Source organism: Durio zibethinus, chromosome 23 (assembly GCF_047325235.1).
Source record: "Durio zibethinus cultivar Kanyao isolate XHJ-2024 chromosome 23, ASM4732523v1, whole genome shotgun sequence".
NCBI classification, from domain to species: Eukaryota; Viridiplantae; Streptophyta; class Magnoliopsida; order Malvales; family Malvaceae; genus Durio; species Durio zibethinus.
In genome coordinates, this window is record NC_143184.1 from 6109078 (window position 1) to 6134366 (window position 25289).

Below are 25289 nucleotides of genomic sequence, written 5' to 3' on the forward strand. Positions count from 1 at the left end.
GGACCTGATTTGCCTTCTACCCAACATGTTCGGCCATTGAGGGAAAGCCTTTCCCGTTTAGAAAATTCAATAGTATTGGGTTTCAGAAAATACGATTTTTTTTTTTAAATAAAAAATATTAGTAAAAATGTGTTTGATAATTAAAAATAAAAATAAATTTTAAAAATATAAAAATAAAAATGAATTAAAATATAAAATTAAAAATATTCATTATTTTTTTCTTACATTTTGCAAGTGATTATATTTAAACATTTGTTAATGTCATTAATTAATAAATATATATTATATTTATAATTAAATCGCATTAATAGTAATATTATTGAATTTTTTTATTTTTTAATTTTTAAAAATAATTTTTATTTTTGTTTATCAAATATATTTAAAAAAAAAACTATTTTATAAAAAATAAAACTAAAAAATAAAAATATATATTTTCTTTAGCTTTTGGGGGAATTACTTAATGGTCTGTTTCTTGGTAAGGAAATTAGTGATTATGCCTCGATTTGTTCACTATTACCCACAAGATACTTACTGATTATTGTTTATTATTCATTGAATCAAGAGAATTTTTATATATACATTGAACTTGTAAAAGATGGACATACGTTTTTTTACTTCACAAATTAAATATGATGCATGCTCTTCCTTTCTTCTTTGATTATTTTTATATGTGGTTATGTGCATATGTCACGGGTCAAGATTTAAAACTCTAACTCGCGCGATTTCGAGATCCGGGTATCCATTCATCCGACGTCACAGATCAGTCTAACTATCACGATTCATACATTTGTGAGATATTATCCGCTTTGGTCTTTCTGACCTCACGATTTTGTCCTATAAAAGTTTACTCACAAATAAGAGATTGTGTGAACTATTTTATATTCGACGTGGGATTTAGAACTGACGCCTTATTACGGAGGCTGATCATCCTGTCTACCTCTTTTGAGGTGCTTGACATGGATCGAACGATTTAATGTTGGCTCTGATACCACTTGTCAGGGGTCGAGATTTAAGCTTCGAACCCGCGTGGCTCTGAGACCCTGGCATCCACTCATCTGACGTCTCAGATCAACCTAACTGTCACGATTCACACATTCCTCATCACAGAGGCTGACCATTCTACCTAACTCCCTCGATGCGCTTAGCGTGAATCGAATGGTTTCGGGCTAACTCTGATACCACTTGTCACGGGTCGATACTTAACCTCCGAATCCATGCGCCTTCGAGACTCAGGCATCCACTCATCCGATGTCTCAGATCACACTCTTGTGAGATATTGTTTGCTCTGGCCTTTCTGGTCTCACGATTTTATCCTACAAAAGGTAACTCACAAAAAAGAGATTGTGTGAACTCTTTTATACCCCAGTGACTCTCATTTTTATATTCGATGTGGGATCCATGATTCCTCCTTAAGTTCGTGACAAATGTATTATGTTATTTTTAAAGTTTATGCTTAAATTCTTTGGAGTGGAACTGTAATGAGTAGTTAGCTCTCTCTCTCTCATGCATCATTGAATAAACATTAAGATGATAAAATTAAAGTTGAAATTAGCTGTTGAAATAAAATGTTAAAATTGAGCAAAATTAATGAAGAGATTGGGAATTAGGATTAAGGATATCAATAAGTAAACTATAAAAAAGGTAGAACATTTTTTATACCCATCCTAGAATTTTTATATTATATCTATCATCGTCTCATATCTAATGAGTATTTTAAGTTTATTTCTGTCATTATCTACATAGATATTTAAAGGTTATGGATAGTACTCGTATCCATAGTTTTTTTTTAAAATAAAAATAAAATAAAAATTTATTTTTTAATTCTTATTTTGTATATTTAAGTAATTTTTTATAACTATATATTAATATATTTTTTTCAATAAAAATATATTAGTTATAATTAATCTAAAATAATAATTTATATTATTTAAAAAAATTATTTACTAAATTATATATAAATATATATACTTATATATAATGTATGAGTACAAGATTCATGTTATATTATTCATTTTTATTTTTGTACTCGATAAAAATTTAAAATTATATCTATCTAATTCAATAGTTATGATATAAAACCTATCTTATCTCTTTTAAAATAAAAAATTTAATTTTTTATTAAATATGAGTAAGATTTGATATCTCTAACTTTTCGGTTTCCATCTACCATCTCACACATTAAAAAAAAGGAGAAAAACTACTGTACACCGCCCAACCCAAATCAATGAATGCTCCAAAATTTCTTTATTGTAGTGCTATTTTTTTCCCAAATACTTTAACATCAGCATGACAAACTCACCACAAAAACTAACCACTTAAGCCCAAAGCCGTTAAAAGGCCTTTAATTGAGCCACCAAACCCTTGATGGCCTAAACAACTTTAGCAGCCTTCTCTTTGGTTGGGGGGTGGGGGGGTGGGGAAGGGGAGAGCTCATGCCAACTGGCAAATGTTAGGCAAGCTTTAACTAATCCTACTCAGCCTTAACTTAAACCAAACCATTTGTCACAAATAATTGAACCCAAATTATTGCATAATATGGTTGTCATAATTAAGGGGTAGCCTTTTTTATTGGTTATCATAAATAAGGGATACTTTGAATCTCAAATTTATTAAGTATCATATTTTAAAAATAATTATATAAAGCAATGAACTTGAGTTTCAAATTCTTTTCATTGGTTATTTAATCAAAACCATTAGATGCATTTGTTTGGTAATAAGAAAGGAATTTCTAATAATATCATTAAGAATCTAATTTTTTTGAAGCATGGATGAAGTCACTAAAGTGTTTATATGTTTAAGTATTAATTAAGTACTTTACTTGAGATAGTAGAGATTATTGAATATTTGATCTAGATATAATCTATTTTGTAATTGTATTTGTATCTTAAGAATTAGAGATTCTAATCTCAATCAACATTTTTTTTTCTGAAAAAAAGGACAGTCATAATTTCTGTTCTGTATAAAAAGGTTTTTGTTGGTTCTTTTGTATGCAAGGTGCCAAAAAAGGTTATTATTATATGTGCAATTCAATCCTTTAAATCAAATTTACAAGTTTATTTCTATATTATTTCTAATAAAATTAAAGTCTTTGATTGAGTTGGGAGCATTTCACTTATAATTCCTTTTTCTATAATACTGTAATCATTCAATCACGATAAAAAATTATGTAAAAATTCATCGTTTATAAGTATGAATTTTATATAAAATTTTAATGATTCTTACACAATTATGAATTGTAATTAATCAATTATATTATAATTATTGTAGTTAATGTATTCCTTAATTTAGTGTCACGAGTTAACCAAACATCAGCACAATTTGAAAAATTACTTAAAACTGAAATTAAAATTACAATAATAAAATGAAAATGAAGTTATGAATATTTATGTATTATTAAATTTAAAAATAAAATAAAATATTTATTCACGTACATTAAAAAAAAAAAAAACTTACCCACTCATCAAGTGACTTTTTCTTTTTTCTTTTTTCAAACACAATCTTTATTTTCTTTTCATTTCAGTAGTGAGTGGGTCCAAATCTACTACTTATATTAATGTGGCTACTAAAATTGTTGTCACTGACTTAATCAGATACTAATCCAATTGGTAAATTTACTTAAAATTCAAAGGTTTTTTTTTTTTTGAAATAACTTAAAACTCAAAGTTAAATTACAATAATAAAATGAAGTTAGGAATATTTATATTTTTAAACGATAAAAAGCATTAAATTTTACCCTCATTAAATAAACTACCCACCCTTAAAGTAACTTAAAAAAAATTATAATTATTTCAACTAATAATTTTTCACTCACATAATGGATGTGTCAAAGTCTAGTACTCATTATGTAACTTGCTTTTAAGCACATGGTATGGTAGAAATACTGTTACTAAATGATAACAAAATAAGGGACAAAAAATCCAGATTTGAAATAAAAGGATGGGATACACTTTTTTTGAATAAAATATAAAATTTTCACTTCTATAATATTAATTTCATGAATGTGACTTACTAAATACATAAATGTCTAATTTATTTATGAGAATAAAAGACATGTAAAATTAAATGTAAGCAAATGTTGAACATAAAGTATTATATCCATAAGCATCCAATTTGATTTTTTTATACAAATCCATCAATTAAAGACAACAAATACACATGTGATTAATTATAAAATGTTGAATTAATTTCTCATTGGAATGCATAAAACTAGAAAATTTTGTAATTTTTATAAATAATAAATGTGTTAAAACTAATAAAAAAAGAAAAACAAAATTTTCAACATGGATAATACTAAAAATTTCGAAAAACCAGGCTGTCATTTTGAACTTTAACCCTAAAAAATAAAAGAAAAAAAATATTGTTATAGTAATATTACTATATAATATGCATGTAAAAAAAGAAAAAGCCAAAAACAAAAGGGTTAAGTCAATTAGTCAAATGTCAATCAATCTCGTTTGTAACCGTCAAAGTCCAGCACTAAAAGATTTGAAAAAGCATCCCACGTGGCACAGAATTAGCCTCGGCCACTGTCGTTAAATAAAAAAAAAAAACTTGTTTTTATCGACTCAAGAATCCTCTTTTTTTTTTTTTTTTATTTATCCATTTTTTTCTTTAAGCTTAATCTCCAAATCTTCTTGTTCACGATCCAATTTACCATCCGTCCTTTGTTTTTCTTTCTCCTTCAAGTTTAATCCAAAAAAAAAAAAAAGCAAAAAAGAAAGGAGAGGCAAAAGAGAAAGAAAATTTTCAAAGAAGTGAAAAGGAAAAGAAAAAATAAAAATAAAATTGAAAGCTTCCTGAAGGCATTGGCTTTGGATGCTTGATTGATTAATTTTATTTCTCAAAGGTACATTCTTTTATTAAATAAGGGCTTTTTTTGGATTCGATGAAGCAATCTTGAAAAACAGATGGGTGGTAATGCTGTTGACGTCTTGTGGTCTCTTTGCATTTTTTCTCTTTGGGAAAGCCAAAGGTGAGCTCTTTGTTTATTTGGCTGTATAAATTTGATTTAGACTTGATTGTACTGTCAGTTTTTGTAGAGTCAATTACTTGAATTTAGACATTTTTTTGGGTAAATTTAGTGTATCTTTTGTTTTTAAATTTATAATTGAGGAGTTTGATTGGATGTTTGGTTAGAATTTTTCAAGTGGTTTTGGTGAAATATTGGTGCGTTTTGATATTGATCAATAATTTTTTTTTGTTTCTGAATTCTGGGTAATGGGTTTTAAGCTTAACTTGTAAAATAAATAAATAAATAAATAAATTCTGGTTTTTTAAATTATTATGTTCTATATTTTACTGTACTGTTGGATTTTGATTTCCCTCTTGGTTTCTAGATTTCTTGAAATCTGAAAATTTGATTTCTTTTTTGAATAACTCAAATTTTGATTCTTGTAATCTGTTTTATGTGGCAAAAGCTTGAACTTCATTGTTTATGGATGGTATGATTGCATTAATCATCGTATTGTATGTATACTAGTTATGAGTTATACATCCTTTTGATCTACTATTAAAGTTCTGATAATGTTTTTGTCCTTCTTGTTATTTTCTTCTTGCACTTGAAGATTTTGGATAGAGGTGAAACATTATGAACAGTAAAATAATGATTAAAAAGCTGAGCAGAGGTGGACTTAGGAGGATTTGGGGCAGAGAATGTGTTTATGCACCAGAGAGCAATTAACAAAAGTAGACAAAATGATACCTTCATCAGAATCCTTTGCTGCGAAAGATTATTCACTGAGTGGTTATTCTTCTAAAGTTAGTGATGGTAAGAAAAAGCCAGATACCAGGAATATAGAAGAAGCTGAATTGTCTCTGCGTGAAAGTAGTTCACTGAATTATGAGGTTTGCTTCTTCATTCTTTCCAGCTTTCAAGTTGATTTTTTGAATAATTTTATTCCTCATTGCTGTTATAAGTCCTTCAGGTCTGTATTATTGTAGTGAAAATTGGTGGTGGCACATTGATTTTCCTAAATTTCTATCAAAATTATCCTCGCTACTTCTCGAATCTGGTTTCAGGTGTGTTTGAGGTCTATTCATGTGTTTGTTTAGGAGTTTTCCAGATCTTCTCATTCATTTGTAGGAATTTATATACTGTACTAGTAATTAAAGTTTTTTTCATTTTAAACAAAACAATTTCAAGATATTCCATGCCATCTGGTTATTTTATTTTCTCAAAGCTTGAGATTTTTATTCCACCTAGTTCACCTAAAAGATTCCAATATGGTGATACCTCTTGTTTACTCCGAAATGGTTTAGGCTTGAAGCTATTAGTTTAAATTTAAATGCCATATTCTTTTTTGTCTTTGACAATATAACCTCCAAAACTTATGCAGATTCTACTTGGTCACATTGCTCTAATTAAAGCTGAAGTTGTCAATTTTTACAAAGCTTTTCAATGAGTATCTGGTTAACACTTAACACTGCTTCAATTAAAGTCATTTCTTCTTTTAGACCTTAAACAATTGTGTTCATGCCATAATGTTTCTTCTTGCATTACTCGGCGATTTGTTACTTTTCATGTCACCTTCCACCTGTGGCTGCTCACTTTTCCTTACCCTTGTCAACACTGCGTGTGAGAAAGTGGTCATTACTCATAGTTCACCATTATTTGTTTCTTCTTGCATTACTCGGCCATCTGAAGTTTACTGTTATTTTCGCTGTCTACTATTTTCCATGTAATACAGTTCATTCCTGCCTTTTTCTTTCTTTTTTTTGCCACCTATTTTAACTAATTTAGTGTATGGAACTCAGTTGTGCTAATTCTATAAGCACTTTTATTTGCTTTCTTTTTGGCTAAGGTGTATTCAATTTGCAGGAAGCTAGGGCATTGCTGGGAAGAATTGAATATCAGAAAGGAAATATAGAAGCTGCACTACATGTGTTTGAAGGAATAGATATAGCAGCGATAACTCCCAAAATGAAACTTACCCTTGCTAGAAGAGTAGAAAGGCGTAAGAGACGATCTCATGACTATGCTCCTCCACCAATGTCTATCCATGCTGTTAGTTTACTACTAGAAGCAATTTTTCTCAAAGCAAAATCTTTGCAGCATCTCCAGAGGTTTAGAGGTAATGTTTATGTATTAGTACACAGATCTTACATCAACTCTGCAATTATATGGATGAAGTGAGTTATAATTAAGTGCTGTTTTAACTTGCACTAAATTATTCATTTTATTTTATATTCTAATTTATTCCTTCTGATGATGACTAAGCGGGCCTGATTTCTATACCATTTTTCGTCATAATTTGTCCAAAAAATCGCTTTAGTTATATATGGACCAGATTTCATGAATCAAGCTGTCAAGATACGGGTTTCCAATAAGATATATTCCATTTTCCTTATCCTTCCCCTTGCTATCTTATACATATCAGTAAGCTTTCCTTGCATAATTGGTAAATATTAGTATTATAATAATTAATATAGTATTATTATTAGTAGTATATATGATTTATTGTCATTAAAAGCCTCCTGTGCTTAAAATTCTCCCGTTCAAATTTGCTTTAACAATCTTCTTTCTATTACGATGATTGGCATGTTTCCAAATTCCAAAAATCCAACAATAACTGTTATGAACTTATGATATTCTAGCTTCTATGTGTTTTTTCTTTTGTTTTTATCTACGAGCTTCTTTGCTACTTGGAATGTGTTTTGTCAAGCAAGTTTTCATGGAGCCCGTTGTTATCAGATGCCTTTCATGTTTGTCATCTTTGTACTCTTTCTCCTCTGGAGAAAAGAAAGGAAGAATAGCTGCACACAACAATTCAATCATCACTGCATGGCTAATGAATATTCCGATCATTCTTGCAGAAGCTGCTCAAACTTGCAAAGTTATTCTGGACATAGTTGAGTTTTCATTTCCAGAAGGCTTGCCTGAAAACTTTGGTGCTGACTGTAAATTGCAGGAGACTCTAAACAAGGCAGTTGAGCTGCTTCCAGAATTATGGAAATTTAGCGATTCTCCATCTGAAGCAATCTTGTCATACCGGTGGTCTCTTCTCCATCAGTGGAATCTCGATGCAGAAACTACTGCAAGGATTCAAAAACAGTTTGCCATTTTTCTTCTGTATTGTGGCGGTGAAGCGAGCCCCCCAAACCTCCGCTCTCAAATGGACAGTTCATTTGTCCCTAGAAATAACATAGAGGAAGCTATACTCCTGTTAATGATACTATTAAGAAAAGTTTCTCTGAAAAGAATAGAATGGGATCCATCAATTTTGGATCATCTGTCATTTGCTCTCTCCATTTCTGGGGATTTGAGGGCTTTAGCAAAGCACATAGAAGGACTGCTTCCAGGGGTTATTAACCGCAAAGAAAGATACTATATTCTAGCTCTCTGTTATTATGAAGCAGGTGAAGATATGGTTGCTTTGAATCTATTGCGGAAATTGTTGAATAGTAGAGAGGATCCACATAGTATTCCAGCATGTTTAATGGCATCTAGAATTTGTGGGAAAAAACCTAATCTTGCAGCAGAAGGGATTAATTTTGCTCATAGAGCCCTTGAAAGCCTGGAGGATGAATGCAGTGAGTTGGAAGGTACTGGTAAATTTGTATTGGGTGTGGCTTCTTCGGCACATTCGAAGTCTGCCCCATCCTATTTTGAGAGGGTTGCCAGACAGTCTGAGGCCCTTCAGGCCTTGGAAAGTGCTCGGAAAATTACAAGTATGAAAGACCCTAATATTCTTTATTATCTTAGCCTGGAAAATGCTGAGCAGAGAAAGTTGGAAGCTGCACTTTATTATGCAAAGTCTTTGCTAAAACTAGAAGGCGGTTCTGATATTAAGGGATGGTTATTGTTGGCTCGCGTATTGTCAGCTCAAAAACGTTTTGTTGATGGTGAAATCATTCTCAATGCTGCCTTGGATCAAACCAGCAAATGGGATCAGGGAGAATTGTTGCGCACCAAAGCTAAGCTTCAAATTGCACAGGGACAGCTCCAGAGTGCTGTTGAGACATATACTCAGCTTCTTGCCCTTCTTCAAGTACAGAGTAAAAGCTTTGGTTCTGGGAAGAAGCTTCACAAGGTCTGTTAGTTGTTTAGTGGTTCTATCCATTACCTATAATTTTAATTGAGTTCCATCTTCTTGGAAGTATCTGAAATGGTTATCCTACCAAGTTGACTTTAGGTGATTCATCCGTTTTTGGAATTAGATACGTAAATAGTTTAGAAGGTAAAATTTCAAAAATGATCCCTGGAATTGCCCATCTTAATGTTGGGTATGACTGTGTGACTTGCCATCAGTTGGATACCTGTGATTGATACAAATTTGAGGTTTATAACTGTTAGAATGGTAGGTTGAAAACTGTCTTTTAGAGTATGAATGAGGAGGTACAGCTGCCATTTTTGAAAGTTATTACATCCATTTAAACTTAACGAGCGCTCTTTGTATCCTCAGAACATTAAATCAGAGTTTGCTGTTGGAGTAGATAATGCTCTTTCTTGTGTCATTTTTCAGGAAACAAGTTTTAAAGAAGCTCATCTTTTTGAATAATTGTTTACAGGATCATGGATACTCTAGAAGTTTTGAACAGGAAATATGGCATGATCTAGCTTATCTCTACATAAGCTTGTCACAATGGCGAGATGCTGAGATTTGTCTTTCAAAATCCAAGGCCATCAGTTCTTACTCTGCTGTCAGAAATCATGCCACAGGTAACTTTATTCTTCCCCTGGTTTATGTTATCGTCATTATATAGAATTCCTTAAATTCATAATTTTCTTGAATAAATGCCTCTAACGGTGATGTTGCAGATTTATCAGCTTTTCTTTTGGGATAAGTCAGCATGATTCATAGTTCATAACATGATCCTTTTTGTAGTTTTTAATTTTCAATCAAGGTAGAAAAGCTTCTTATAAAACGAGTTAAGGGTTGGTTACCGAGTTGATTAAAACTTTTAACTTAATTAAAACATTCCAAGAAAATTAACAAAATTGGCATGACATATATTCTGCCAGTCACTTTTTATATTAGTATAGATGCTTGTTTCCCAAAGATAAAGATGAATGTGGGTTGGAGTTATTGTTTTCTGGTGGAAACCAGTGAATGAAGAGGATTTTAAGACATTTTATTTTGCAGGTGCACTTTATGAGAGAAAAGGCTTACTAAAAGAAGCACTGAAGGCATTTTGGAGTGCTTTGGATATCGATCCGGATCACGTCCCAAGCTTGATATCTGCAGCCGGTGTGCTCAGACAACTTGGCGGCCAATCCAATCCAGTTTTAAAAAGCTTGCTGATGAATGCTCTCCGAGTTGATAGAATGAATCCATCTGCATGGTATAATCTTGGTCTGCTTCACAAAGCAGAAGACACTGCATCTTCACTAGAAGAAGCAGCTGAATGTTTTGAGGCTGCTGCCATTCTTGAAGACTCAGCGCCCGTTGAGCCATTTAGATAATACCCTCCCCCCCTCTGCGGCTATGCAAATTCTTCTTCTCTGTAAATCATAACAAGTTTTTCCCACCCTCTTAGACAATTATGTTCTATGTTCTTCCTGTATCTTGTAATACTAATAGCAATAAAATGATAAGTTTTTCTTCCTTCTGATTTGATTGAATTGCCACTCAGTGAGTGTAGCTCTGATTCTAGAAAAAGATACCAGGAATATTGTCTTATGTACATGCAGTGAATCATGAATAAATTTATGAAGTTGCCACATTTTTTTTTATTTATAATTAAAGAAATTAATACATCATACTTTCACAAATTAATTTATCTAAAAATATTCATTTAAATTTTTGTCCTTGATTGAATTATTATAGGATCATTTTTTTTGGCCAATATTATAAGATCTTTTAATAATTGCTCTATAGTTTATTTTATATATTTTGTGGAATAAATATTTATTTATTTATTGAGATAGATTTGTGCGGCTTCACTTATAAAAGCTAAATTGATGGATGATGTGTGTAATAATACCTAATCATCAAAAACATTTACTTTTTTTTTTTTTTGGTTCTTAATGGTTGTTCTAATAAAACTCATTAAGACGTAATAATTATGGTAGTTAGTATTTAATACATTTTAAACATATTAATTTATTAAATAAAAATTACTCAATAAAAGCTAAACAATAACATTAAAATGTAATTGTCTTTCTTAAAATAGTTAAAAGTGTACTACCTTATAATACTATATAAAAAAAAGATTTTTACATTTAACGCATTTTTTACTTAATTTATTCTCCCTATATTTTTTTCTAAAAATACATCTAATTTTAAAATAATAAAAAATTTTATCAATCTATATACATTTATAATCTACAACTGGTATTTTTAATTTCAAGTTTTAATATATTCAAAACACCTTTTTTTTATTTAAAAAAATTAATTTCCTTAATTGAATAATGACAAAAGGAAAATTTTTATATCAATACACTAGATCTGACATATTTTGCCATAACATAAAATGTTACTGTATAATCTCTACGAGATAAACATATTTCATCTTGGTCTAAAAAAAAAACCTATTTATTATATTCAAATAATTTAATAAAAATATTCCTACTATATATATATATTGATTTGGTTACAATATTGTATTTGTTTATTATTATTTTTATATATGTGCAATAAATTTCAACTTTTTTTTTTATTGCCAGTTACGGTGTCCAGGTTTACTCCGACAGACAAAGACTCGAAAAATCAAGACAAGACAGACAAAGAAACAAACAACTCACTGTCGTAACAAAGAAACTAGGAACGTGTTTTAACGGATAGGGACGCATCTGACTTTTTGCCTCTGTATAAAATACGTTACAATCTATTTTCCCTTTTTTTTTTTAGTTCTTTGTTTCTCACCCTGGCTTTTGAATTTCTAATTCTTCTGCTTTAAAATATTTTCCTTTTTATTCTCTTGGAAAACTTGAAAAGGGTGTGCTTTGGTCACTTAACCCAGAGAGAGAGATGGAGAGTGGGAAGGGAGCAGAAGCTGGGCCATCAACGGGTGTTGGTGAGGAGAAGCAAGGGAGAGAAGAAAAGGAAATGACTGAGAAACCATTAGCTGACGAAGTTTGTAACGATCGTGAAGAAGATGATGAAGATGATGATAAGGAAGATGGTGCTGGAGCTTTGCCTGGTTTTGTTCCTGGACCTCTTACTTCTCTCAAGGAACAGATTGAGAAAGACAAGGTCTTTTTTTTTATTATTTTTCTTTTTAAAAAAGGAGTTTGCTTCTTTCATTTCTAAACTTGCTTTCATCTTCTGATTTTTGCTTGGAATCCTTGATGGGTTCTTTTAAATTATTGATAAAGATTATGATTTTCATTTTTTTCTTCAGCTTCATTATATTGCTGTTTAGTTTGGCAGGGAAAGTAGGAAAAATATGTAATATATGCTAATCAAATAATTCTTTGCGAACCTAATGTAATTTATAGGCAGTTATGTGTCCTTGCTCTAACATATAACTTGGTTCTTGTGATTTTGGGTTTGTTACATCTTTTAGTCCACCAAAGTTCATTTACTTGGTGTTCTTCTATTGCTGCTTTCTTGGTTTCTGGATTTTAGATTTAATGGTTAAAATGTTGATATTCTCTACTGTCAATTGAGAAAATTTAAATTTAGAATTTCTACAATACTTATCTTTGTTTATGTTTTCTTTTTTTCTATTTCCTTTGGGTTGCAGTATCTAGATTTAGTTCAATCTGTTTTCATTTACTGGTGTCATTTTTAACTTTCCTTCAACAATGCTATATTAAGTTTTCATGACCTTTGTTTATGGCTCTAGTCGACTCTATCAACTCTTGAAGGTTTATTTGTATACGTTGATGCTAACGAAACATATGGCTTCTCCTTGATTGATAGCTACCTATTTGGTGGCTCCCAATTCATTTTGGCATTTAATTATACTCTTGCAGGATGATGACAGCTTGAGGAGATGGAAGGAGAAGCTTCTTGGTTGTGTTGAAGGAGACCTAAGTGGTATCTTTTGAGTGCCTTCTGTTCTTTGCTTTTATGCAATCATTTCAGTTTATCTTGTACCATGCACATATTTTACAAGTTAATTTTATGTTAATGTTTTTATTTTCTGATTTGGTAGGCCAAATGGAACCCCAAGTCAAATTCCACTCCGTAGGAATTATTTCTAATGACCTTGGGGAAGTTAATTATCCCTTGCCAATTGATAGGAATTGGAATGGTCTTGTCCTGTTTACTCTCAATGAAGGATCTCGATATCAGCTTAAGTTAACATTCAGTGTTTTGCACAACATTGTTTCTGGCTTAACCTATTCCAACACAGTGTGGAAGGCAGGACTTCAAGGTGAAGAATCTTCTCGTTTCTGTTTCCGTTAAGGTGCATTAATTATGTTCCTAATGTGGTAACTGCAGCTGACATTGTTTAAACCTGTGTGCTACGGAGTTTGAATTAGAGAGGGGCTGAGTGCTATATATTAGCTTTGATTACTGGTGGAATACTCATCTTGTAGTCTGCAAGTGTTTTTCCTTTCACAGAAGCAATATAGAATCCAAACCCTTGGTAGGCTTACTAGCAGGCATGGAGTCTTTCTGATTGTGCTTTTTCACTGTAGGTCAAGTTGGTGAAGTTTTAATTGATATTTGTGTAAAAAGGCTATTGTGCATTTGTGTATTTGCTATCTTACATTATCTACATTATTAGCCTGTGGCTTCTCATAAACTCTAATAAATCATGATTTCATAATAACTTTTGTTTTAGCAAGTGAGGGTTTTTATTTTAACGTGCTGTTTTGTTGTCAGTTGATCAAAACAATGGAATGCTGGGTACTTTTGCTCCTCAGCGAGAACCATATGTGCAAATTTTGGATGAAGAAACTACACCTTCTGGAGTGCTGGCAAGGGGAATTTACTCTGCAACGCTTAAGGTATATATGTGTGCATGCACCCTGAAATTAATGCCTGACTGCACATATAAAGCAAGATTACAATGTTTAGCAACAGATTTCATGTTCTTGACACATTTTCTACATTTCTTTCATACTGAGTGACAGTTACCTTCATTAAAGTCGAATTATGTATGATATGGATAATTTATCCTTTTGATTATAAGAGAGTGTAAGGTTATTTAAAATCTAGATTGGCTGTAAACTGAAAAAGTTAATCTTGGTGGAAAATTGACTTTCCATTTTGAGCTGGATTATTATCATTTTAGATATGGGACGAATTAACAAGGTTCAATTTGTGAGTTTTCCCTTATTTAAATCCAGGTCCCTTATCCCTAAACACCCTCCTTCCTCCATTGTCCTCGATCCAATCCTTTTTTTAGTAAATTAGATATGTTGATACTTGCATCACTTCACACATAGTTTCATAACACAATTTCATGACCCTAACATGGGATAAAGCAAATTATGTTGCTCCAAACTAATATTATCTTTTATGTTGTCAATACATGTTGTAAGTGAAGCCAGTACACGTAACAGACAAGACCAAGGAATTAGTGCACTTTTTTATATACAAATATTGGTAACGAATAGTTTTGTTGAAAGTTTCCTTTTCGGGCCATGTAATTTGTTGTCTTTGTCCTTGAAATCTGCAATTTCCCTTTTTTATTACTGTCGTTAGGAAGAGTTTTTTGAATTTCCCGTGTAACTTTTAGGAAAGTATATGTATGTGCATGACCAGCCTTTTCTCTGTGAAGTATCAAATGATTAGTATGTGATTAAACCAGTGGTAGCATATTGCATTTTCTTTTTCATGCTTTCGCAAAATAGTGATTGTGCCTGATGTTATGCTTCCATGCAGTTTGAAGATGATGACAGAAGATGTCACATGGAGCTCAAATACTCCTTTGAGATAAAGAAGAGCAGCTAGCAAAGTTTTCAAAGAGTTTTGTTTCTTGTTTTCTCCTTAATATTTAATTATTTATTCTGTTTTACGAATTTCATATATGTTTGTGGAGTTACCAATTGGACTATCGTTGCAGGTAGAGTTAAACTTTTATTGTTTTTGTGTGATTTCTAACTGCAATACTCCTAGCAATCCGCCTTGCATGACTCTTGTTTCTATCACTTGGTAAGAACAATCAAACTGAAAATTGCAGGGCTAGCTGACCTTTTTTGGGGCTAAACTCCTACCGATGGCTGGCATGCAGAATATAGTGAGTGAAGTTAGTTTGAAGAACAGACTGCGCACTGAACTTGGGTAGAGCACCCTGGAAGAGAGAGAGAGAGAGAGAGAGAGAGAGCAGACATACAAAAGGGAACAAAACCAACATATTTTGGCCATTCCACTGCTAAAACTTGAACTAAAGTGTAAAAGCTATAAACATAATAGTTAAACCAAGGGAAGGTGTGGATATGGGTGGAGTTGTTCCAGGCTTAAAAATTGCACTTTTATCTCATGCTTATAAATTTTAAAACCGAGGATTGTAAAAATTCGCAGGCAGGGAGCAGCAGCAAAAAAACAGTTTTCATTTATCTGGAGGCATTTATAAAACCTTCCTACGTGTTGTGGACTATCGGGAATGGTATTTTTTTCATGATGGGTGCCAAGTGCCAACCATTTTAGTTGAAACTCCATTGATGGAAAAACTACATTGAAGAAGCTCTTGTTTTGTTCTACATGAAAAAGAACTTTTCTTCATTTTGCAGTCTGCTGGATGGATGGCTTCCATTGCTTGATGCTTAAGGGGAGAATCTCAATTTTAAATTCAATTTCGAGAGGAAAACTATTGCGATAATTGTAATTGAACTTTTAACGATCAAGCCATTTAAAAATCATTTTATAATACAATACTACGAGGCAAAGGTGCACATTCTATTATAATCAACCATTGATTGCAAACAAATACGAACTTTTCAATTTTGATCATCCCAGAAATGTTAATGTTTTTTCGTTTATGTACCAAAAGCACCTTTCCTTTGGAAAGGGGTTGATGTATAATATGAAGCCAGCATCTTTTACACAATGTATTTCAAATACATCATTATTCATGTTTGATTTATCACTCCATGAAGAAATCTACAGCTCAACAGGTGGATGAATCTCAACTAAAGAGTGAGATCGTCTCCTCTTGATAATTATTCTTCTCTCCCATTAGAATCTAAATCTAGACTGCGTTAGTAAACTGGAAAAAACAATAGTATGTTTATGATCCACAGGTTTCAGCTGTCAGGATTAAGGAGCATAACATGAGATGCCCCCAGTAAAGAATTGACTAGGAATAGGTTTGTATCAACTGCCAGATAACTATGTGGACTGGTATCGATGTTGCCCTGTAATTCGAAGAAGGGGGGGAAGAATAGTGCATAATATACAAAAGAAACTAAACTTGCAAGAGACAGAGCTCATTGTCTGATTTGCATATAATGCCTGCTACAGTAGTTACCTTTTGACAAGAATGTCTCAAGTAGGGAAAGCTTATGGGTCAACACCTGGGGCAACAAAATTAAAAGATAAGGTTCAACAGCACAAGTGATGTATAATATTGATATACATATTTTTAAGACAAGTTTTAAAATGAACGTGAAGTAATGAAGAAATTTATAGACACAGAGTTTCCACATAAAATGAGACAGAATGATGCCATGTCATAACAGAAGGGAGTACGCGGATATCAGAATCACTTTAGCTGGTATTCCATGATTTGTATATATGCACATGGGTTGTTTTATGTAGCTTTTGAAATGAGAAATTACAACTTTAATAAACTTATCAACAATAAGAAATTAACAGTATTAAAAAACCCGAATAACCAACCATGTTTCAACCTTTCATTTAACTTAACTATGTGATTCCAATTTTTCACCAAAGAAAGAATTGAAAGTTTCAAACCTAAAATACATATTCAAAGGAAATAATAAAGTAAATCACTTTAATATGCCAACTCTAAAACAAGTGAATATTATAGGGAACATTAACAAATTTATCAAGCAAGTGAATATTATAGTGAACATTAACAAATTTATCAAACTCTGGAACCAAAATCCTCAATAGAAGCATGCGTAATTGGACTGAAGGCAAAGCATAGAAATGAAAATGACATCAAAGCAGGTCAGAAAAATATTAATACTGTCAAAGAGGAAGTCGTAGCCATATAGGAGAGCATTAGTAGTAAACATTGTAGAACTGAATCGATGCATCTGATCTTCTTTCCTGATTCTACCATTTGCAAATTATGATCAAGCCTAGAGGCCAATTTAAATTTTAGTTAGATGTAGAAGACACGAGGTTAGATACCTTCTAATCTATACATAATGCAGGAGTGTATCAGCCAAAGAATTCTTTAACCTACAGCTCTGTCCCAAATGAACATCACCGAAGACATACCTACATCATCATACGTCAGGTAATAAAAATCAAAATATAACTTGGAAAGTGGAGGAAGAGACAGAAATAAAATAAAATATGTAACCTGTATTCACAATATTCAGGCCACGCACAACGAGCTTTTCCATAATCCCAGTAGCAGTCCTCATCCCTCAAGGGCCCACGCTTAGCTATCAGCATTATCATAAGTGAGTAAAACTCAATTTAACATTTGAGAAAAGAAGTAAAAAAGTACACCAAGTTTCACCTTTTGTAACAAAATTGGACGTTGCATCAACACGAATATCATGCCAAATCTGGAGCCATAACTCTCGCATTAGAACCGGAGATCTAACTATGTTCCTGTGATTTGCTACATGAAGATGACATCAGTTTAATCCACTTGTAGTGAAAGGGTAAAAGTAAAGGCATGTGACTTAACATGTTAACTCAATTTTCTTGTAAAAAACAATTGCAGAAAAGTTGAAAGAAAGAAACTTGACCATGCAGCATAGCACAAAATGGTCTAAATGATTGTCCTCAACATAGAAAAACAGGAAATACAAAGTAGACAAGCTAAGTAGCTAACCGTAAATGGAAGACAAGCTTTTCAATTAAATGGTTTTGAATATTTATTTGATTGTCTTTTAGCAAGAATCCAGAAGAGGTGCTCCCGAATTACCATACCTCTGCTTTTTATAGATTGTAGTGAAAGTATATCAGTTGAAAGTTTTAATTCAAAAACAGTGAGAACCACTTATTTAAGATTTCTAATTGGATGTCAGCACAGAACCATGAGAACCATAATGCTGTGCTATTTAAGATTCTCAAACAGCACAGTAGCCAATGCAATAAGTTCAACATAATTTGAAGTCATAGTTCTATGAAAGCCATAAATTGAGAAAAGCAGTTGAGGGCATGTCACCCACCTTTATCAAGCTCCCAAACTGCTGTCCTCTTTCCAGGAATGCTTTCAGAGTCTTCATAATAGGTTATGTATTTGACTCTAGGTGACCTTGTCATATTGGGAACTATATCTTGTTCATAATGATGCTCAACATTCAACTCCACCTGTACATCAGACCCATCATGCTCTGACTGCAATATGCAAGAGAAAGGTTACTAATTCAAACTCTTATAAAATTCGTCATATTTTGGATTTAGAATATTAAAACCATAGCAAATGTACTCTAGGCCCTGGCAATATCAGATGGTTAGTGCCTCATATATTTTACCCATTCACTGCCCAAATGAATTACTCATTTTTATTATATAATTGGACTGAGAGAAACATGTGACAAAGTGTGTTATACAGCTCTGCTCAGATAGCTCATCAAACTAACCACAAAACACTAGCAGTCAGATATGTATGACACATCGGATATCCAAAAGATTAACTTCTCAAAATTTTCATAAAAATAATACATATGCAGGTGCTTGTATCTACAAGATTTACTAAATTGACCAAGAACACCTGTGGAGCTCTTGTTACGTTCACTCTGGACCCAAGCCAGTTCTTGCACCAAGATAGGGAATGATATGGTACCTGTCACAATTATGGTTATGTTACTTACATGTAAATGTTAGACCTGTAACTATAAAACATAGATCACCGTCATCTAGTAGCACAGATTCTTGATGCATGTGAAGATTGAAACAGAATGATGTAATGGTTACTGAGCTCACTGTCTCATCTCCACTTGCAGCTCCTGGATTCCCTTCAACCTGATTCCCTGACCTACAAAAATGAGTGCAATGCTATTTAAAAGTTAAATCTAAAGAGATCAAATCGTTTCTACTATATTTAATACTACTGGACTGCACTACCTCATTAATTTACAAGAAATAACAATTATTGGAAGAGCTGTTTTAATATTAAATTTCAGGGAAAGATAAGTTGTTTCAATATATCTTATGCATATATGCTGGTAAATAAATCAATTGATCCAGTATGGATGATGCTCACCGCGAGACAAGTGATCCTTCAACTTCATAGATGACATCTGTAATTATCCAATTATCAGGGTAAGGTTTGCCACTTGGTGCAAAATAATAACCAACCTGCTAGCATTATCATTCAACACAATATAGTCATAAATTAAGCACAGTAAGTAATAAAAAAGCAACCATGATATGACATAACAGCCATTGTCCTTCTGTCAAAGTAATCATTCAAACAGCATTTAAGATATTCTCAAGGCATCGCAATGGGTTCAAACATGAACAACATAATTATAATTTATATTCAAAATGTAACTATACCTCAGTCTTTGAATCTATTCCATAGATACAGAAAACATTCTTAATAGGTGGTCTATCCCATGGTGTAAGAGGATTAAGAACAGGGTCATCATGATATGACCTGAAAAATACAGCATTGAAACATAGACTAGTCAAAATATAGAAGTACATATTACATGACTCATACTAATTAAACTTTTAGGAAAATAATTATTCAAATAAATAGATGGAAGTACTATGATAAGTTACAATTAAAAATAGAATTTTCAGGTTGTCAGGTATCAGCCAACAATGAGAAACAACCACAGATTGAGAAAGAAAACATTTGGAAAGCATTTGTAACTGGTCTTCAATGCAAACAGGTAGGTCAATGGTAAATTGGGTAAATGTCCATTTAACATTTATAAGTTATGACAATTGACAAAACCTACTTGTGTCAAAGTTTCACGCAAAATCACTCGTGTTGCATCTCCACATAATTTTAAGTAGAATGTGACTCATGATTCTCAATAATGAAAGTTCTTTGTTAAGTATTAGTTTGTCAAGAATCAGCCAACATTAAGAACCTATCATAGATTGTTAAAAATATTTGAAAGTATCATAGCTTGTAAGAAAAATTTAAAGCTATGATAGCTTGTGAAAAATATTTCCAAAGCTATCATAACTGGAGTGACGAGGCTTCCAGTATGAATGTCCAGCACTGATATTAAGCTGACAAACATTATTCTTAGAATCAATTACGTCTATATCACCCAAAAGTGACACAGATATAGACATCTCATATGATAAACTAAAATAGGTAACCATAACTTTCTCAAATGGCATTAAGTTTGCCAGAATACCCACTTTTTTAGTCGCTGCAAGATCCTCTTGCTATCTGAATCAAAATCCTCTATAGCTTTGAAAAAGGTCCCATCTGATATTTCACGAGCTGAAAATGACAACTGTGTTGGGAGTCCACATTCCATGCTAGACAAGTTGGTCTGCGAAAATTCTGAAACTGATGGATAGGCATCAAAACCTATTATAGAAGACATTGATGTGAGCCAGCAATTACCTATATGTCATCATAATAAACAAATAAATAAACAACCGATTTCAAAGCCTCACCACGGATTGAAGGAATCTCAATGTTGATTATATTTGTTGGCCATCCAGAGTTGTTTGACTGAAATTCCTCTGGCTCACATTGATAGGTATGATGACCCTTACTGATACTCCCCGAAAAATGCTTCAAATACATGCCATCTGCCCTACAATACTTTGAAAATGGCATCATCCATAATGAAGAACCAAATGAATTGAACATCAATCGAGCTGTTCCCTGACACCTTGCCAAAATATAGTGCAAACATATGTTAAAACATGTACCAAAATCTAACAATATTATTGATCCCAAAATTTTACAAGCCAATGAAAGTCAGTAACTGTGGTTGATTGATTAAGATTTCATCCTAGAGATGCAAGTTACTTAAGGTTCATTCAAGACATATTAATATCAAACAGACGACTTCTATAAGGACTTGAAAAAAAATTAAGAAATTCCACTGCCAATTTGACATTCTTACATATGTTGAAAGGAACATCAGTAACTTATCTGCTAGGCATAAATGTTTTGAAAATCTCTAAATTTGCTTTAGTACTACTGTATTTAATATTTTCCATTATTGCATTACTTTACCTGTTTTATGGATATCATAGGAAATCATTCAGGTGGTTTAGGGTTTTCAACAGCCTCTATCGCATTGGAAATTGGTAAGAACTTGACATTTTTTTCTGTTAGAGCTACCTACAGTTAACTTTCATTGACCGTCATTGTGAATTTATTTCTTATAAGGTTCTACTATAAGGTTCATCTTCTTACACTATTTCCTTAAAAATAGTCCTTCAAGGGGACTAGTTGTCAAATGTCATATGATATACACCCGAGCCAAAAATAAAAGAGTAGATGTAAAAGAATAACAGCTTGGAGTATTATGTCTTATACTCCAGTGTACAAATATCCATATTTCCTCTTTGAATATCCATTACCAATTCATATGCAGACTTGTTTATCGGTTGTCTAATTGAAAAGGAATCATAACAGGGGTAAGCTGTTTTCCACTTGAACATGTAAACAAAAGCTGCTAAAGTTCACAGCAAGCATTGCTTTACAAGAGAGAGAAAGTCAAAAGATAACCTCAGAAACAGGAAGGCCAAATGTTTCTCCAGAAAGTGTTGCTTTGACCGTCCCAATTGCACCAAGAAGTGGAGCTCCTAGAATTTATTTAAAAAAAAAAAAACCATAATGAGGCCAAAGAAATGGCAGACATGACTATCCCAGGAACAACACCTTGTGTAAAGGATTTGAATTTAAAGGATCATACCCACAGCAAAATAGGCATAAATATGCTCATCCAACCATTGGATGTACTGTTTTGGTGCAATTTCCAGCTTTAACCACTCTAAAAAGTAACGGAAGACATGATTACCCAATGAATGGGCAAACACAACCGATGGCCCCCCACGAAGTTTAAGAGCAGTTTCAAATGTCAGTCTGCAATCACAATAGCACCAATGCATTGATTACAATAGGCCAATTCCATGGTCAAAATAATGCAATAAATTTGCACAATCATCAATTGGACATCTGAGTAATAATTAGGATTAATTTAGTTTATCATCAACAAGAAATCCTGAAAATTCAACTTAAGCACATCTAAAACAATCAACTTATCATGTAGTTAAAGAGGTCAAGTAGCATCTCAGCCCAATGGATGGATCTATTGGGAAATGTGGGAATTGGATCCTTATGTTTGGGTGCATAGAGAAATCAACAATCACAAAGCATAGTCCAATATATATTTTATACCTCATAATAAGAACTTAGAGAATCACAACAATTTTCTGACAGACTCAAATTTAGAAAACAAGTAATGGTGACTACATTATACACTAACAAAGAAAATGAAAGAAATGCTAATTCAAAATCAACTTTCTGACCAGAGACCGCAAAAGTAGTGTGACTTAGCAAGTTACTGAAAAAGAGTTGGAAATTCAGACTTGCAGAAATCATGTAATTTACGTATCTTTAATTTATCAGAACGAACCACCTGGACATAGTAGAATTCAAGCAATTAGACAAACAGATACAACCAGAAGAACATAAGTTCTGTTATTCATTCCCAGAATCATAACTTCAGTCTCCAAGAGGAGATAGGCAATCCTCTATTCGATTTCAACATCATCTTAAGGCCTTCCACGGTGCCCAATCAATCATACTAAACTAACAAATACTGCTATCTGGCATTACTCGTATTGGAGAAGTTCTAAATTCATTAAAAAAAGGAAAATATTATATAAGGCAAAATCTTGTCATGAATAGAATGGTCATTATAAATAAACATATTTACTTTCAGTTTGGAAGAATGCATCCAAGATGCACTGAAAGCTTAGTTGCTCCAAATAAAAAATTTACTTGGCTACATGCATCATAGCCAGTAAACACAGAATGAACCAGAGACAAGTAAACAAAAAACATACTTTAACTTGTGAAAATAAAGGTCTCGCTCCTCAAGCAATGATGGTGGCAATCTCCAATCATATGGAGCAGCTATGATTGCATTAGCCTCAATACCAAATTCAATGCACCACTTAACCCATTCTTTCCACACCGAAGAAAGAGGGCCTGTTACCACAGAGAAATTTTAGTTAAACATGCCAAATTATTTTTTTAAGTAAAAGCATTCTGGAGACACTTGAAATACATTTCGAAGCATAGGATGTAGAAATAAGAAAAAAAAAAAAAACCTGTAATGTAACCGGGATCAAGTTCTGTAATAGCAGAAAGACCACTATCAGGCCGTGACTTGCATTCTGGGTGATCTGTTTGGTTGTTGGGATCAAGTAACATACACTTAAGCCAACAATTTACAGCTGAGAGGAGCTGCAGATCAAAGAAGAATCACAACCTTAGTAAATTAAAGAACAAACTATTGCCCATACCATTCACCTACTAAAAACCTATTCAATACACTCCTCCATTGCTAGCAAAGGGCAAGACATACACAGGCTTTAAAGAAAAACGTCAAAGTCAACTTCTTAGAACCTATAACACATCATAAAATTTTATGGAACAGAAAATTAAGTGAAACCAAAACAAGACAACAAGAAACCGAAAAAGGAAAGTGGGGGTTAAAAAAGGGAAAAAAAGCCAACTTATTGTAAACCTTGTAATATAATCCAAGTGCATCATAGCAAAAATAAGTTTAAAAAAACCATGACGTGGGATTACCAAACTAACTCTGGATTAACCAACAATATGTATACTCTTATAAAGAATCTTAAAGAAAAGGCTCATAAACCAACCGAACTTTTACATTTTCTAACTTTTTTTTGTTGGGTATCCTCTTTTCTTGCCATTTGTTTCATTTTCAAGAATTCCACAAATGGGTCGCAAGAATCACACAGAATCTACGCATAAAAGATAAATAAATAAAAAAAAAAACCGTAGAATCCAAAAAAGAGGCCAAAAAGAGGGTTCATTACTTTAGTAGAATCGAGCCAAACCAAGTCGAGGGGATTGAAATCAAGGGGAGAGTAAGGGCAGTCGAGAATGGACCATGCTCTTAACTGAGTTGAAGCGAATCCTGGGATTATTATCCCCGATATCTTTGAATAGTCTCCTTTGAACTCTCCTTCGCTGAGTTCTAAAATTCCCAGGAGAAGAACCGCCACCAGAGTGATCGCTAAACGACGGTGTTCTGGTTCTTCTCCGCCCATGATTTTTCTCTATCTCTCTCTGTCTCTTGTTTCGCAGACCCAGCAGCCATATAAAAAAGTTTGACGACTGACTTTCCCTCGAGGAAGTTGGAATTTTTGGTCCTTTTACTTTGCTCTTTTCTTTTTTTCCCGTTCTGCCCCTCTGTCAAGTAGTTTCTGTTTTGTTCCAAACGACGTACTATTTTTGCGTTTTAGATGAGAGTTTAATAGGGATTGGGCCGGGTTGGATTGCATCCTGGGATAAATCGGGTTCATTAAACTAAACATGCTGTATAATTAGTCGAACCCGACCTGAATTAGACTTTAGCGACGTCGGCGCCGTTTAAGGTTTAACTAACAACATTCCGTGGCGCCAAAAAACAAGAAGCAAAAACAGAAAGTAGGAACTTCAAAGCAGCGAAAAAACCGAAGCTGGCTCTTTTCTATCTCTCGACGGCAATGACACAAAACGACGTCACATAGCTCCAAACGGCACACTTCTACGCATCTTTAAGTCAGGTTTTATTTTTTCACACAATTTGAAATTTAATCGCGTTTGTTTCACGGTAAAGAATTCCCGTGGAATCTTTTTCAACGTCTACCACTAGATTCCGGTTCCAAGACCACAACCTCTAGATATGGAGGACGCCTCTCTTTCCGACACCATCTCCGGAATGTCCTCCGTCTCCAGCGACCTCGACCTGAAACTGAGCTCCGGTCCTGACTTGATAAAACAAAATTTTAATTGATTAATTGAATTTTTTTAAAACCCATTAATGATTGAATATATATATATATATATATGTAAATGGACTGTTGCAAATGTGTTAATACTTTTATAGCATGCCAACTGAAAGGTATATTCACAATTTCTTATATCTTGTGATGTGTGATTAATAAAATGAAATATCTTAGATATCTTTCACAGGTCTACACATTATTTGCATACTTTTTTAAGGAGTTACTATTTTATATTTCATTTTGATTCACTCTAGAAGAAAGAAATGGTAGAAAAAAGAAGCCAAATTATTTGGAAATTGGAATTTCTTTAGTCTTTTCTAATTATTTATGGATAAAGCT

General features: G+C 32.8%; 3 protein-coding genes across 13 annotated transcripts; 2 read left to right on the forward strand and 1 right to left on the reverse strand.

Annotated features, from left to right (window-relative positions):
• Positions 1–4562: 4562 nt before the first annotated feature.
• Positions 4563–10551, forward strand: LOC111314332 (protein NPGR2-like). 3 transcript variants are annotated; one of them, XM_089752437.1, is made up of 7 exons: positions 4563–4972; positions 5565–5844; positions 5925–6018; positions 6818–7070; positions 7813–9029; positions 9508–9658; positions 10083–10551. In XM_089752437.1, the coding sequence occupies exons 4-7, from the start codon at positions 6920–6922 to the stop codon at positions 10400–10402; spliced, it is 1839 nt and encodes a 612-aa protein (XP_089608563.1). In that variant the 5' UTR covers positions 4563–4972; positions 5565–5844; positions 5925–6018; positions 6818–6919; the 3' UTR covers positions 10403–10551. The 3 variants fall into 3 exon arrangements, with proteins under 3 accessions (XP_089608563.1, XP_089608562.1, XP_022771301.2); XM_089752436.1 differs by having other exon boundaries at positions 5941–6018; XM_022915566.2 differs by lacking the exon at positions 5925–6018.
• A 1233-nt stretch (positions 10552–11784) lies between these two features.
• On the forward strand, positions 11785–14958 carry LOC111314335 (rho GDP-dissociation inhibitor 1-like). The gene is made up of 5 exons (XM_022915576.2): positions 11785–12134; positions 12860–12923; positions 13042–13263; positions 13719–13843; positions 14724–14958. Exons 1-5 carry the CDS (start codon positions 11910–11912, stop codon positions 14790–14792), a joined length of 705 nt encoding a protein of 234 aa, XP_022771311.2. The 5' UTR covers positions 11785–11909; the 3' UTR covers positions 14793–14958.
• A 1063-nt stretch (positions 14959–16021) lies between these two features.
• Positions 16022–24310, reverse strand: LOC111314334 (phospholipid--sterol O-acyltransferase-like). Of its 9 annotated transcripts, none has more exons than XR_016332331.1 (17): positions 23997–24310; positions 23259–23394; positions 22992–23136; positions 21836–22005; positions 21649–21725; positions 20580–20793; positions 20316–20490; positions 19491–19590; positions 19195–19289; positions 18915–18966; positions 18703–18774; positions 18158–18326; positions 17497–17591; positions 17335–17419; positions 17160–17249; positions 16309–16354; positions 16022–16195 (listed from the first exon to the last, which is right to left on the reverse strand). XR_016332331.1 is itself a non-coding variant. In XM_022915575.2 (16 exons), exons 1-15 carry the CDS (start codon positions 24228–24230, stop codon positions 16348–16350), a joined length of 1836 nt encoding a protein of 611 aa, XP_022771310.2. In that variant the 5' UTR covers positions 24231–24310; the 3' UTR covers positions 16022–16195; positions 16309–16347. The 9 variants fall into 9 exon arrangements, 4 of the variants coding, with proteins under 4 accessions (XP_022771310.2, XP_022771306.2, XP_022771307.2 ...); XR_002693156.2 differs by having other exon boundaries at positions 17497–17601; XR_016332330.1 differs by lacking the exon at positions 18703–18774 and having other exon boundaries at positions 17497–17601.
• Between the last annotated feature and the right edge of the window lie 979 nt (positions 24311–25289).